The following is a 16,158-nucleotide window of genomic DNA, read 5'->3' on the forward strand; positions in this document are numbered from 1 at the left end:
ATGGTGGAAAAGTGCTTATAAGAGACGCGCTGATCTGAAACCCGTCCCTCGTCGCAAAATGAAGAAAATCATTTTATTTTCGCTGTAATAGAACAGAGCAGAGCCGCTAATTTAAAGAGGAAGTACATTTCCTTTACTGACTTTTACCTATAGGTAAGCCTAAAATAGGCAGTGTAAATATCTCCTAAGGGCCGGTTCACACAGGGGGCGATGCGAGGCGACACGACTTGCCTCGCCGCGACCTGCCGCGACCTCAGCGGCGACTTGCAAATGACTTCTGTATAGAAGTCAATGCAAGTCGCCCCGAGGTCGCCCAAAAGTAGTACAGGAACCTTTTTTCTAAGACAGAGCGACTCGAGTCGCTCCTCTTAGAACGGTTCCATTGTACAGAACGGGGGCGACTTGTCAGGTCGCGGCACGGCAAGTCGTGTCGCCTCGCGTCGCCCCCAGTGTGAACCGGCCCTAAACCTGCACCGTTCAGGCAGATATTTACATTACATGCGCTCTGAAGTAACAGCCACCCGGTACCGTTCCTTCAGAGCCCCGTGCCGCGAATGGTGGTTCCTGTGCGAATTATGTCATCGCGGCTCTGGCCAGTCACTGAGCCGGAGTCTGTGAACCCGGAAGCAGGATGGGCGAGGATGGGAGCCCCTGCTGCGCTGACATCAATGCATACTAGCACATTATGACTTTACAATGCAGAAAAAGAAAAAAAAAAGAAAATGTCCAGCGGTATACAACCGCTTTAAGCTGGCCGTACACTGTCCGAATTTCTGTTGGTTCCTGATTCGTTCAGTGGGTGATCGTGTCTGCCACCTCCTACCCAACTTCCCAAAGTACATGAAAACCCTCACCTTGTAAAACAACCCATTCAGTTTAAAATAGAAATTAAAAAAGGCAAAGCATTTTGTGTATAGCAAAGGGAAGACACACTAGGGAGAGATACAGGTGCTGCTCACCCCAATATGGGCAGAAAAAAATGGAAAGGGTCCCTCGGGGGACCAGGAGGCAGCTATATATAGAGGATGAGAAAAATAACCATTGAGTGAAGAGTGGAAGATAAGGTGGGTTATTACATGAGTGTCAAAATATGAGCTCGAATAGGGATATAACCATGCCAAATACAGGAGGTAGCAAACATAAGGGTTATACACAGCATATAATAATGACTATTGCATAACAGTTCTTGACGCATTTCGACCCATGGTGTTTGGGGTCTCTCCAGAGGATGAGTTTGCTAAGAAAAAGAAAATTTATAATAATATATCAAATTTATTTAAAAACAAGATTTAAAGTGATTGTAAACCCCTTACAAACCACTTTGACCTACAGGTAAGCCTAGATTAAGACTTACCTGTAGGTCCAAGAAATATCTCCTAAACCTACACGGTTTAGGAGATATTTGCCAAAATACAGGCACCGCTGTCTACGGCGCATGCGCCATAGACAGCGGCGTGCAGGCGCACTGAGCGCGCCGTTGTCAACGGCGATATGGCGCAAGTGGCGGCTCCCGTACGCATGCGCGGGAGTGATGTCATCGCGGCTTCGTCGAATGACAGCGGCGGAGACCCACCGAGAAGATGGATGCGCCGGACTACAGGGGACGGCGGTGACTTCGCTGCCTCCTGTGTCAGGTAAGTGACACATAATGGACTACTATGCGATGCGATGCGATGCATAGTAGTCCATTATGCTTTACCTTTGCAGGGAATCAAAGAGGAAGTAACACCCATCAGGGTTTACTTCCTCTTTAACATATGCAAAAATGTTTGGTAACCCGTTGCACATAATTATCACTGCATTTGGAGATACCCCCTCAGTCAGAACATTCTGCACGCCCCTACGCCACGAGACCAGAGAAGAGGACGAGGATCCACACAATGCATTTGTGTATAGATATAAAAACATAAGTAACTTTTGCCCCCCCACCTTTTTTTTTTTTTTTTTTTAGAAGAGAGGTACAAGTGGTGTAAGTAGGTTTACAACCACTTTAAGTGGTTATATGACTTTATTGGGAAAACTGGAGAAAAAGCCAACAGAGCCACAACTGAGTGGACATGTCAGATTTCATGAGCTACGACGTGTGAGAGAAGTAAACACAGGCAGCCAAACTGTTGCTGGTGCATAGATTAGTTTTAGATCATTTTATAAAGGAAAATGTGAGTTTGATTGGTAAAAAGGATACAGAAAAGCATATATATGATTTTTTCTGGAATGGGTTCAATTTGCTTTAGCGTTTAAGGCGCCATAACCTGCAGTGGCAGCCTGCGATTTTTTTTGGGGGGGGGGGGTTTGGCATACAGTTTGCCCCCCCCCCCAATTTTTTTTTAGCTGGCCGCCACTGCAGGTTATGGCGCCTTAAACGCTAAAGCAAATTGAACCCATTCCAAAAAAAATCATATATATGCTTTTCTGTATCCTTTTTACCAATCAAACTCACATTTTCCTTTATAAAATGATCTAAAACTAATCTATGCACTAGCAACAGTTCCCCAGGTCAGGTGGTCTGTAGCACTTACCCCATCACAGGTGGCTTCCCCTGCTCGGCGGCCTCCGTTTTCCTGCTCTCCATGGGTCATCACGGCTTCCATTTCCTCCCTTCTCAGTGGCCAAATCTTCTCTTCTCAGCCAAATCGGAAAACGGGTCTCACACCCACTTCTGATTGGCCCAGATTGAGAAACAGCGTTTCAACAGCGAATATCTATTCGCTGTGGTAACACACCTGGGTGGGATCAGGGCACATTCTCTGCGACTTAAGCCCACCACATTTTGAAGCCTATTAGCCCTTGTACACACGGTCGGAGATTCCGACTACCAAATCCGTCGGAGTAATTACGACGGATTAATTCCGGAAGAGGTCCGGAAGTGATGTTGCATACACACGGTCGGACTAAATTGTCGGAAAATCCGATGCCATTCAACTACGTGTTACTTTAAGCCCTTGTACACGCGGTCGGACATTCCGACAACAAAATCCATCGGATTTTGTCCGACGGATTTTGTCCGAAACTGGTGTTGCATACACACGGTCGGACAAAGTTGTCGGAAAATCTGATCGTACGTAACGTGATGACGTTATTTCGTTACGACGGGACTACGTTCAGGCTAGTAGCCAATAGTTTTGGTCTAGGAATTTGATCTGAGCATGTGTGGCGCTTTGTCCGTCTGAGTAGGCTACACATGATCGGAGTATGTCCGATCGGAGCATTTTGTCAGAAAATATTTCCAGCAAGTTGGAAAACTTGGTCCGACAGGTATTTTCCGACGGAAACAGTCCGATGGAGACCACACACAGTCGGAATATCCAACAAAACGCTCGGATCGGAAACATTCCGCCGGAATCTCCGACCGTGTGTACAAGGGCTTAGAGCAGGGATCCTCAAACAATGGTCCTCAAGCTGCTGCGGAACTACACATCCCATGAGGCATTGTAAAACTCTGACATTCACAGACATGATTAGGCATGATGGGAATTGTAGTTCCTGTACAACAGGAGGGCCATAGTTTGAAGACCCATGGCTTAGAGTATCTGGCTCTAATCAGGTGCTAAAAAAAACCCCCAAAAAAACAAACAAAAACCCCGGTCGGTGCAATTCATGCGCCCGATGCCCTGAAAGGGGCCGGACGCATGAATACGGCGACTGTGGATAGATTCATGTTATACATGAATTTATCCATTGCATATAGGGGGTGGCATGGAGAGAGCGGGCGTCACCCGGGTGCCCCTAATGGATGGGCCGCCACCAGCCATCGTCATGATTATTCACATAAGCTATGCAATACAGTTCTATGCTTTGTCTGTGTAAAAGAGTTAAGCAGAACCATTTAAAAAAAAAAAAGTTGGATTATTATTAGGCGTTTGTAATGCATTTTTAACAAGCTCACTCGGATCCATTTGCCATCTAAAGACGCAAACCCTTTTATTACAAGTGGAATGTACATCGGCGGAGAGGAAATCTATTGAACAAAGCCAACGGCTGTCGAGCCCACGAGTCACAGAACGGGGAGAGGGGTGATTAATTAGAGGTGCCGGAGAAAAGCCTGAATAACACTCCAAGACGGCGCCATGGTACAAAAGTGTTGCTGAAAGCGCCACTTAAATTATACGATTTTTTTTTTTTTTTTTAACAAAAGAGTACAATGGCGGGAGTAGACTGAACAAATTCAGAGCTTGATTAGGGGAGAATGTGTTGGAAAAAGTTCTGGTTATGGAGAGAAGCAATTTTCACGGGGGCAGCGACCTTCAGATATTTCTCTATAACAGCAAGTATGGAGCATGTACGACACGGGGCCGTCTGCCCCCCGCTACCTCTCAGGCCCTGTTCACATCTGTGCATTTTAGGTGCGTTTAAAAAAAAAAAAAAAATCCTACTTGCTCCACTTTGATGTGCTTTCATCAAAATGCATTTCACATAGAGTTCAATGGTAACACACCCAAAATGCACGGCCCAGATGTGAACGGAGCCTCAGAGTGGAGTGGAAAAAGCAAACTCAAAACTGGTATTTTTTTTTTCTTTTTTAGAAAAAGCATGGTCAAACTAAACAAAGTCATGTGTACCGTGACGTAACGCGTAGGGAGGAGCCAGGTGAGGTCATTGCCATAACCAGAAGTGCGGTCCACAGCTTGTATTCTTAAAGATATACTACCTGCTGTTATGCTTGTTCATATTTTCTGCTTCTAAAGTGCGGCTTCTTTTAAATAAATTAAAGGGGTTGTAAAGGTTCGTTTTTTATTTTCTAAATAGGTTCCTCTAAGCTAGTGCATTGTTGGTTCACTTACCTTTTCCTTCGATTTCCCTTATAAATGTATTTTTCTTTGTTTTCTTTTTCGGAATTTCTCACTTCCTGTTCCTCCTCAGTAAGCTGTTCAGTAAGCTGTTCTGGCTGACTAACCACCAGCTCAGATGATGGTGAGAAGTTTACTGAGGAGAAACAGGAAGTGAGATATTCAGACAAAGAAAAGAAACATTTAGAAGGGAAATCGAAGGAAAAGGTAAGTGAACCAACAACGCACTAGCTTAAAGGAACCTATGTAGAAAATAAAAAACAAACTTTTACAACCCCTTTAAGGTGATTTTATTTACTAAACCGTGGCAGTTCTCTCGTCATCTTGCTATGTTATCTCGCTGTGCATAGGCTAACCCTGTGGAGAGGTCCCTAGTCCTAAGCCCTTGTACACACGGTCGGACATTCCGACTGACAATGTCCGATAGGACCGTGTTGTCGGATAATCCGACAGTGTGTGGGCTCCATCGGACTGTTTCCATCAGACTATCCGACAGACCAAGTTTTCCAGCTGGGCTATAAAATTTTCCGACAACACGATCCGATGGGACTTTGTCCGATCATGTGTAGCTTACTCTGATCGGAAAAAGTGCCACGCATGCTCAGATCAAATTCCTAGACCAAAGCGATTGGCTACTAGCCTGAACGTAGTCCCGTCCTAACGAAATGACGTCATCACGTTATGTACAATCGGATTTTCCGACAACTTTCTCCGACCGTGTGTATGCAACAGTTTCGGACAAAATCCGTCGGACAAGACCGTGTGTACAAGGGCTTAGAGCAGCACTTCACCCGGAACGAAAACCTGCTCCTACCAGCCGACTCCATCCAAACTCCACTCATCTTTATCTCCATAATGAGACACAAATTAAAATATCTTCTGCTAAGCACAGCCGCCAGCGCGCTCAATCGCTCCCCACTGTGATCTTCTTATTGTCGCTGGCAACGGTAAGACAAGGATATGGGGGGGAGGAGGGGGGGCTCTTTTTTTTTTTTTTTTTTTTTTTACAAGAAAGTAAAAATGACTTTTTAATCGGCTAATATTAGGCTCTGCCTGGCGGTGAATTTTTTTCGGGTCCTCTTAATAAAAACAAAACACCGTTCTGAGTCCAGAAAAAAAAATCAATAGTTTCTGTACGCAGCGGCGGAGAGGAGACAGCGGCATCGCACTCCCGGGGCTCATCTATTTTAATCTGCCGGACGGTTAATATTTTAACTGCTTGAGCTGACCGTATGAATCCTCGCAATCTAATAAAGGTGGAGGGAAACGTTCAGCCCGGGAAAGGCGAGGCGATAATATATGTGTTGTATATGAGTTATTAGGTGAGAGAAGGGAAGCACTGGGCTGCTTATTGGATTGGGGAATAGGAGACCGGCTGATGCCGCAGAGCTTCAGATTCTGGAATTAGAAGAAGACATTCGCAAAAAAACATTTGCAGGAGGGTGAAAATAAAACATTTTCATTTCCAAGATAAAATGTAAGTCTGGTTTATTTTCTCCCGTCACCCTGCCCGCCGAACTGCGTGAAGCAAAATCAGCCGAAAATAATGTAGACATCTATTCTACATGCTAGGCTTGTGCAATTCGTTTCGTAACGAATAGAAATTCAGCCGAATTTTGCATCTTTCGGAAATTCGGATGCATCCGAATGAAAAAATAACAAATTACAACGAATACGAAAGAAATATAACAAATGAATTCGAATGAATTCGACATGATTCGACATTATTTCAACCGCATTCGAAAATATTTTGTGACCCGACTTTAGGGCCATGTATCTCGGGGTCACTTGGTGCTAGACACTTCAAATTTGGATATGTTGTAGTGTTATTATTATTGTGTTTGCATACCAAATTTGGGGTTTCTAGCTATAAGTTACCCCGAGATATGTGGCCCCAAAATCGGGTTGCAAAATGTTATTAGTTATTAGAGCAGAGAATGACATTTTGTGACCCGATTTTGGGGCCAAATATCTCGGGGTAACTTATAGCTAGAAACCCCAAATTTGGTATGCAAACACAATAATACTAGCACTACAACATATCCAAATTTGGAGTTTCTAGCACCAAGTGACCCCGAGATACATGGCCCTAAAGTCGGGTCACAAAATATTTTCGAATGTGGTTGAAATAATGTCGAATCATGTTGAAATCATTTCGAATCCGGTAGAAATATTTTCGAATGTGGCCGATTTTTCGAATTCGGTAGAGAACTAAACGAAATCCGAAAACGAATTTAAAGGAAGTTAACGAATATAACGAAACGAAATTAATGAATTAACGGATTAAAACGAAACGAAGCAAATTTTTTCCTTTTGCACATGTCTACTACATGCTGCTGTTGTCGTCGAGTGATCAGCAGTGGAAAATCACAAGCATTCGGCACATTTAAAAGAATACTAGTTTGTTTTTATATACCTACACCAGCTTGGATCAATGTAACTATGTGAGTACCATACCTGGCCGATGCCCCTGGAAGCTGAAAATCACTGAAATAGACGCCACTACTCCAGTGATCTCCACCAGCTTCTGGGTCCTGTGCCAAGCGGCTGCCCTGCAACGCTGTCACCATTCACCGCCCTGCCCCTCCACCCAGATCAGAGAACATTTTGCAATCATTTAGAAGATGCAAAGTATTCCTTGAATCCTGCCTGGGCAAGTGTCCAACCTCATGTGTGTTCGGAATACAGCAGGACGGCCTCTCGGCACAGGACCTGAAAGCAAGTGGAGGTCACTGGAGTAATGGTGTCTCCTACAGTGGATTGCAGCTTCTAGGACAGGGGTCTCCACATGTTTTAAACAAATGGCTAGTTTACTGTTCTTCAGACTTTAGGGGGGCCGGACTAAGGCCAGTGAAAGTAGAAAGAGTCAGTGGGAGGAATAGTGCCCCATCATTGGTGACAGTGGAAGAAATTACGCCCCATCATTGGTGTCAGTGGGAGGAACAGTGCCCCATCATTGGTGTCAGTGGGAGGAACAGTGCCCCATCATTGGTGTCAGTGGGAGGAACAGTGCCCCATCATTGGTGTCAGTGGGAGGAACAGTGCCCCATCATTGCTGTCAGTGGGAGGAACAGTGCCCCATCATTGCTGTCAATGGGAGGAACAGTGCCCCATCATTGGTGTCAGTGGGAGGAACAGTGCCCCATCATTGGTGTCAGTGGGAGGAACAGTGCCCCATCACTGGTGTCAGTGGGAGGAACAGTGCCCCATCATTGGTGTCAGTGGGAGGAACAGTGCCCCATCATTGGTGTCAGTGGGAGGAACAGTGCCCCATCATTGATGTCAGTGGGAGGAACAGTGCCCCATCATTGGTATCAATGGGAGAAACAGTGCCCCATCATTGGTGTCAGTGGGAGGAACAGTGCCCCATCATTGGTGTCAGTGGGAGGAACAGTGCCCCATCATTGGTGTCAGTGGGAGGAACAGTGCCCCATCATTGGTGTCAGTGGGAGGAACAGTGCCCCATCATTGGTGTCAGTGGGAGGAACAGTGCCCCATCATTGGTGTCAGTGGGAGGAACAGTGCCCCATCATTGGTGTCAGTGGGAGGAACAGTGCCCCATCATTGGTGTCAGTGGGAGGAATAGTGCCCCATCATTGGTGTCAGTGGGAGGAACAGTGCCCCATCATTGGTGTCAGTGGAAGAAATTACACCCAATCGTTGGTGTCAGTGGGCGGAACAGTGCCCCATCATTGGTGTCAGTGGGAGGAACAGTGCCCCATCATTGGTGTCAGTGGGAGGAACAGTGCCCCATCATTGGTGTCAGTGGGAGGAACAGTGCCCTATCAATGGTGTCACTGGGAGCAACAGTGCCCTATTATTGGTGTCAGTGGAAGAAATTACGCCTCATCGTTGGTGTCAATGGGAGGAACAGTGCCCCATTATTGGTGTCACTGGGAGGAACAGTGCCCCATCATTGGTGTCAGTGGGAGGAACAGTGCCCTATCAATGGTGTCACTGGGAGCAACAGTGCCCTATTATTGGTGTCAGTGGAAGAAATTACGCCTCATCGTTGGTGTCAATGGGAGGAACAGTGCCCCATTATTGGTGTCACTGGGAGGAACAGTGCCCCATCATTGGTGTCAGTGGGAGGAACAGTGCTCCATTATTGGTGTCAGTGGGAGGAACAGTGCTCTATCATTGGTGTCAGTGGGAGGAACAGTGCCCTATCATTGGTGTCAGTGGGAGGAACAATGCCCTATCATTGGTGTCAGTGGGAGGAACAATGCCCTATCATTGGTGTCACTGGGAGGAAAAGTGCCCCATCATTGGTGTCAGTGGGAGGAACAATGCCCTATCATTGGTGTCAGTGGGAGGAACAATGCCCTATCATTGGTGTCAGTGGGATGACCAGTGCCCTATCAATGGTGTCACTGGGAGGAACAGTGCCCTATCAATGGTGTCACTGGGAGGAACAGTGCCCCATCATTGGTGTCAGTGGAAGAAATTCTGCCTCATCATTGGTGTCAGTGGGCAGAACAGTGCCCCATCGTTGGTGTCAATGGGAGGAACAGTGCCCTATCATTGGTGTCAGTGGAAGAAATTACGCCCCATTGTTGGTGTAAATGGGAGGAATAGTGCCCTATCATTGGTGTCAGTGGGAGGAATAGTGCCCTATCATTGGTGTCAGTGGGAGGAATAGTGCCCTATCATTGGTGTCACTGGGAGGAGAAGTGCCTTATCACTGGTGTCAGTGGGCAGAACAGTGACCCATCATTGGTGTCAGTGGGAGGAACAGTGCCCTATCATTAGTGTCAGGGGAAGAAATTCTGCCCCATCATTGGTGTCAGTGGGCAGAACAGTGCCCCATCATTGGTGTCAGTGGAAGAAATTCTGCCCCATTGTTGGTGTGAGTGGGCAGAACAGTGCCCCATCTTCGATGTCAGTGGAAGAAATTCTGCCCCATCATTGGTGTCAGTGGGAGGAATGGTCCCCCATGGGCCAGATAAAAGCAAGCAAAGGCACGCAGTTTGGAGATCTCTGTTCTAGAGGGATCCCACAGGTATGGAATATGTATAGTTATAAGGGTCCAAGCTGGATCGTGTAAACAATGTATAAAATATCCATATCTTGAATTGTATTTTTACATTATGAGGTGAATAAACAAAAAGGATATTTTGGTTCCAGGTGCAGTCATGCCTGCCTTGGTTCCTGGCTTTCTTTCTTTATGCCATATGTGCTGGTTGTATGTTCAATAGAAAAAAAAAAAAAAAGAAGAGATCTAGCAGAGATGGTGATAATCATAGATGTGCGCAGGGGGTGTGCCAGGTGTGCCCCCTACTGCCCTGGCTTTCCCCTGTGTTGACTCCTCCCTTTTCTAAATGAACACAGTGAACACATTCACCCACTGTGTTCATTCACAAACTGAAGCATGGTAAACACAGTTTACCATGTTTCAGTGTGCTTGAGCTTCGGGGTGCACATAGGTGGTGATCATCCTTTATAATGTGCAAAACCAGAACTCAAGTTTAAGGCCGGGTTCACACTCTAGCGATGCGGGAACGCCGCGAATCCGCGGCGTTTTCCCGCATCGCTCACCTCCCGCCGGCAGTTCACACTGCCCTATGCGGACGGCTGGGAGTGTCAATGAAATGTTAATGACACCCCCAGATCCGTCCGCATATCGCAGTGCGATCTGCACACTCGCACAGGAATCGGATCGCATGGTGTGAACACCCATGCGATCCGATTCTGTTGTGGATCCAAAAAAAGGGTCCTGTGCGAGTTTGCTGTGGGAGCGATGCGAATTCAGCCATACTATCTGTATGGCTGAACTCGCAGCGCTACGGAGATCGGATGTGATTTGCTGTGCGAATCACATCCGGATCTCCCCCCGCAGCGGTGTGAACCCGGCCTAAAACTCAAATTGACTCTCCCAACTATACTAGAAAACTTTAGGTGGATTTCACAGTCCAGCTACCTGACACACCTAGAAATGATGGGACTGTACTTTGCTGGCAAGGATGGTCCATATGTGGTCCATTCCTAGGATCCTCACCAGGGCTTTAGTGTGGACCAGGAGGCAGACTGGAGGACAGGAAGGTAAGTGTCATATCAGAGGGTACCTTGCTAAATATTGAGTTAGCTTAAGCCCCTTTCACACAGGGGCGGGAGCGGCGTCAGCGGTAAAGTGGCTCTTTACCGTCGTTTTAGCAGCGGTATGCGGCCGCTAGCGGGAGCGGTTTTAACCCCCGATAGCAGCTGAAAAAGGGTTAAACCCACCCACAAAGTGCCGCTGCAGCAGCACTTTGCCGGCGGTATAGCCGCTCTGCCCCATTGATTTCAATGGGTAGGAGCGGTTTAGGAGCGGTGAATACACCGCTCCTTTACCGCTCCAAAGATGCGGCTAGCAGGACTTTTTTCTCCGTCCTGCTAGCGCACCGCTCCAGTGTGAAATCCCTCCGGCTTTCACACTGGAGTGAAAGGGCTATTTTAAGCGCTGTAGCGCCTGAAAAACGCCTCAGTGTGAAAGGGACCTTAGAGTTTTTGGCTAGTCCAATGTGCAAACCAAGTATGATGGTATTGGCCGATCGTTCATGTTTTTTTTTTTAAGCTAGGGGCTTCCACAAACATCCACTTTTTGTCCCCAGACAGGTGATCGTTTCCCAATTTGGTCATTTTAAGCAGTGCTTGTGACCACACCTCCCAACTTTCTGAGATTGGAACGAGGGACACCTATTAGTAAAAGTACGTAGGGCATAGGACGCCCCCTTAAAGAGGAGGGCCGTTTAAAAAAAAAAAAAAAAAAAAGTCAGCAGCTGCAAACACTGCAGCTGCTGACTTAATCAGCCCCTTACCTGTCCACGATGTCGGCCGCCCGAGGCCGACCCGTCCCTCAGCTCTCGGGTCCCGGCACCGCCATTCCTTGTAAGGGAAACAGGCAGTGGAGCCTTACGGCTTCACTGCCCGTTTCCTACTGCGCATGCGCGAGTCACGCAGCGCTTTGTGAATGGGACGCGCTGTGTTCTGGGACACACAGTTCCCAGAACACAGCGCGACCCATTACCCAGAAGACGCCGCACGGAGGAGAGAAGAAAGAAGATCTCCGCGGAGGAGAAAGAGGCAGATTAGGATTATGTGCCTAGCAACAGGCACTTCTGGTAAGTAAAAAAAAAAACATATTTTTCATTTTTTTTTTTTTTGTAATTTTTAATATTTTTTTTTTTTCAGGGTGGCCCTCCACTTTAAATGAAAATTACAAAAAAAAAAAAAAAAAAAAAAAAAAGAGGATTAGTTAAACCCACAAGTGCTTTTTTTTACCACTACTATTCCTTTATATTGGCTTTTGCAAATGCAATTTAGAAATCAGATGAAAGGTTTAGCGCTGGGAAACACTTTTTGAAAGCTAAAAAGTGCATTTTATATACAACTATATAGATCAGACCAAAATGAGGGACAAGTGAGGAGGAAAGAGGGACATTGCTCCAAATCAGGGACAGTCCCTCGAAATCAGGGACAATTGGGAGCTTTGCTTGTGACTAGGAACCCATGCAGAGATCAGAAGAGATAAGTCCTTACATGGGACCGTTATCATCACACATGGGAAATGTCTTCCATGTTGGAGTCTTGAACAACCACCAAATCCCTCACTTTTCTATACAGAAAAGGGAACAAATCCATTATAATTTGGGTACCATTGACTGGCCCAATCAGGAAAAAAGCACAGAGGATGAACAGACATCTTGCTGCCTACAGTGTCCTATCCAGCCATCTATAGCCATCCTTACCCATCATATCCAGGACACTCTGGTGGTTGGAGATAATGACACAAGGTCCTTCAACCTGAAAGTTTTCCAATCCTTTCACCTCGAAGCGCAACCCAAAAACATATTTCATAGTGCGCACAAAGGCCCGGATAATCCTGAGGAAAGAACAGATAAAAGAATTTAAAAAAAACGACCCTCTCCTATGTTCACACTTGATATAAAATTAACAGAACACGGTCATTGGCTGCTCAGAACATTGGGGGTATTTCACATCATTTAAAACTAGAGAGTCAATCAGATGAGCCTTGGGACTAAATGAGAGGATCGGTAAGGCCCCTTTCACACTGGGGCGGGAGCGGCGTTGGCGGTAAAGCGGCGTTATTTTTAGCGCCGCTTTACCATTGTTTTAGCAGCGGTATGCGGCCGTTAGCGGTGTGGTTTTAACCCCCGCTAGCGGCTGAAAAAGGGTTAAAACCGCCCGCTGCAGCCCCATTGATTCCAAAGGCTAGGAGCGGTTTAGGAGCGGTGAATACACCGCTCCTTCACCTCTCCAAAGATGCGGCTAGCAGGACTTTTTTTCACCGTCCTGCTAGCGCACCGCTCCAGTGTGAAAGCCCTCCGGTTTTCACACTGGAGTGAAAAGGGCCCCGTTTTTTTTAGGCGCTATTTTTAGCGCTGTAGTGCCTGAAAAAACGCCCCAGTGTTAAAGGGGCCTTGGACAAGTATCACTCTTTGGGGTTGATTTACTAAAACTGGAACGTACAGAATCTGGTGCAGCTGTGCATGGTAACCAATCAACTTCTAACTTCAGCTTGTCCAACTAATGCAGGCCATACACGGTCGAATTTCAAACAAATTTTCTTTTCAAAATCAGAAAGTTCATTTTTTTTGTGATCGGATCATGCCACCATTGATTTTTGAAATTCGGCCGGCCAAGCCTATAATTTCACCTCATGTTGCTACAGAAAACAATTTTCATGGCCGGGAATCTTCTTTTCGCTCCGTAAATTTTCTTTCCTTATTACATTTCTCGCACGATTCTCCCATCATTGATTAGAATATCGTTCGTTTTTCAAAAAATTTCCAACATGTCCTCAAATTTGATTTCCACACGAAAATCGCCTGTTGCTGCAGCCCAATAATGGTGCGAAATTCATACGAAAATTGTTAGATACGATTTTCGAAAGAAAATTCTTTCGAAATTCGAACCGTGTATGGCCGGCATAAGCATTGATAATGAAACCTGGACGCCGATTGGTGTTCTATGCACAGCTGCACCAGATTTTGCATGCTCCAGTTTTAGTTAGGCCTCATGTACACGGCTGCTGGTAAACGCACATTTAGGAGCAGTTGGGCATTTTTTTTTCAACTGTCCCTGAACTTTCCTCTATGTTATCTTATCAGTACATGTACACAGGTTTGTTTATAGTCGTTTCTAGGCAGTTGATTTTAGAGGCTTTTAGAGGCCCAAAAAAAATGCGTTCAGAAGCTGAGTTTACAGGCATTTCAAGCGCCAAACAAGGCTCAACGCGGCTGCCCACGTTTTGGAGTGTTTTGGTCTACAAGCGCTTTTTAAAAGGGAAACATTTTTATTTATTTTTTTATTATTTATTACTTTTGAGCCTGAAAAATGCCAAAAACACACCAAAAACTCAATTATCACTGTATGCAAGCTTGATATACCATGTAATATTCCCTTCATCAGCCAATTATGCTGTACAATACACGACTTGCATTACTTGACGCTGAAGTTGAGAGTTACCAACAGGCGTTCCTCTGGTGGCGCGCATTCCCTCATGTTGGTGTCCATGCAAACTAGACGAGGTCTAACCTTTTCCAAGAGAACGTCAAAAGGTGGCAATTGACATGCGTATAAAATTAAAAGACTTCTCTGGGTAATTGCACAGCTGAACATACATATTAGAAAAGTATCCTGTGGACATGCGTTGAGCCATCAATGGATGTGTCCAGTAGCGATGAACTCTGGTCCTCTCACGCAATTTTCTACATCTTTGGAGCCTCAGCAAAAGCAAAATCAGGAGCATTTCCTCACACATTTCCTCACACATTTCCTCACACATTTCCTCACACATTTCCTCACACATGCTCATCATGGGATCCATATTAACAAACCAACCAAAAAATAACAGCTAGCTTCAAGCACACGGCTTTCTCAGCTGCTACTCACACTGTTCTCTCGCAGAATGGCTGAAATAGTTAGTAAATATTTGTTTTAGTGCTGTATAATCATTTGGGAGGGTCTCCTGAGGTTATCTTTAGTAAACGCTTCTGAACGCAAACGCGGCTAAACGCAGCTTGTAAACGCTGCTAAACTTACGTTTTTAAATGTGGATTACTATCTGTGATGTTCCAGCGTTCAGGAGAGGTTGAGAAACGCATCATGTACATGAAGCCTAAACCTTCCACTATATGTTTTTAAAACCTTAACAAACACGGATTATATACACTGAAATTATCCTATAATGGTTTTTGGTAGGGATGCACCGAAATTTCGGCCGCCGAAACATATCGGCTGAAAATGGCCTTTTTATGTATTTTGCCGAAAGAGAATTCTTGCCGACAATGGCGCCGAAAATAGAGTATACGCAGTAGCGGTGGGAGAACCATCGAGTGACGTCACTCGTTGTGTGCACGTTCCTCGCGGTTAAGACGGAGCACTTGTAAGCATGTTCCCTGCTGAGACGCTGGCACTTTCCCTGCAGACGCTCCTCGTGCTTGTGAGACGCTGCTGGGACCCGAGGGACGCCGCTGGGACCCGAGAGACGCCGCTGGGACCCGAGAGACGCCGCTGGGACCCGAGAGACGCCGCTGGGACCCGAGAGACGCCGCTGGCACCCGAGAGACGCCGCTGGCACCCGAGAGAGGCCGCTGGGAGACGCCGCTGGGACCCGAGAGAGGCGCTGCTGGGACCCGAGAGACGCTGCTGGGACCCGAGAGAGGCGCTGCTGGGACCCGAGAGAGGCGCTGCTGGGACCCGAGAGAGGCGCTGCTGGGACCCGAGAGACGCCGCTGGGACCCAAGAGACGCCGCTGGGACCCAAGAGACGCCGCTGGGAGATGCCGCTGGGACCCGAGAGAGGCCGCTGGGAGACGCCGCTGGGACCCGAGAGACGCCGCTGGGACCCGAGAGACGCCGCTGGGACCCGAGAGAGGCACTGCTGGGACCCGAGAGAGGCACTGCTGGGACCCGAGAGAGGCACTGCTGGGACCCAAAAGAGGCACTGCTGGGACCCGAGAGAGGCACTGCTGGGACCCGAGAGAGGCACTGCTTGGACCCGAGAGAGGCACTGCTGGGACCCGAGAGAAGCCGCTGGGACCCGAGAGGCGCCGCTGGGACCCGAGAGAGGCGCTGCTGGGACCCGAGAGACGCCGCTGGGACCCCGAGAGATGGCTTCATGGAGGGCTGCACATAGCATACTCAAGTACAAGAGTGCGCACTGTCCCTCCCTGGAGGGCTACCATTACTACTATTCGCCGGTGAGCAATGCATTGCCTTTTGACTTACACTGACAGAAACAATCCAACTAGTATTATTTATTGTACTATACTACTGAAACTGATCTGTCTATAGCAGTCAAACAATATGTATTACTTGCTACACCTTTGTTAAACAACAAGCCACTCTTGCCATGCAGTATGGTATTT

The 16,158-nt window shown here is 46.9% G+C and overlaps 1 protein-coding gene across 1 annotated transcript in view; it reads right to left on the reverse strand.

Annotated features, from left to right (window-relative positions):
- The window catches only part of AGPAT2 (1-acylglycerol-3-phosphate O-acyltransferase 2), a 112,951-nt gene that overhangs the window by 25,280 nt on the left and 71,513 nt on the right, over nucleotides 1–16,158 (reverse strand). Inside the window, exon 2 of the mRNA XM_077468288.1 lies at nucleotides 12,515–12,648. Coding sequence (XP_077324414.1) covers nucleotides 12,515–12,648 — 134 coding nt within the window. The remainder of the gene's footprint in view (nucleotides 1–12,514; nucleotides 12,649–16,158) is intronic.

Source organism: Lithobates pipiens, unplaced genomic scaffold (assembly GCF_037356315.1).
Source record: "Lithobates pipiens isolate NorthernLeopardFrog02 unplaced genomic scaffold, aLitPip1_a1.2 Scaffold_11, whole genome shotgun sequence".
Classification (NCBI taxonomy): Eukaryota; Metazoa; Chordata; class Amphibia; order Anura; family Ranidae; genus Lithobates; species Lithobates pipiens.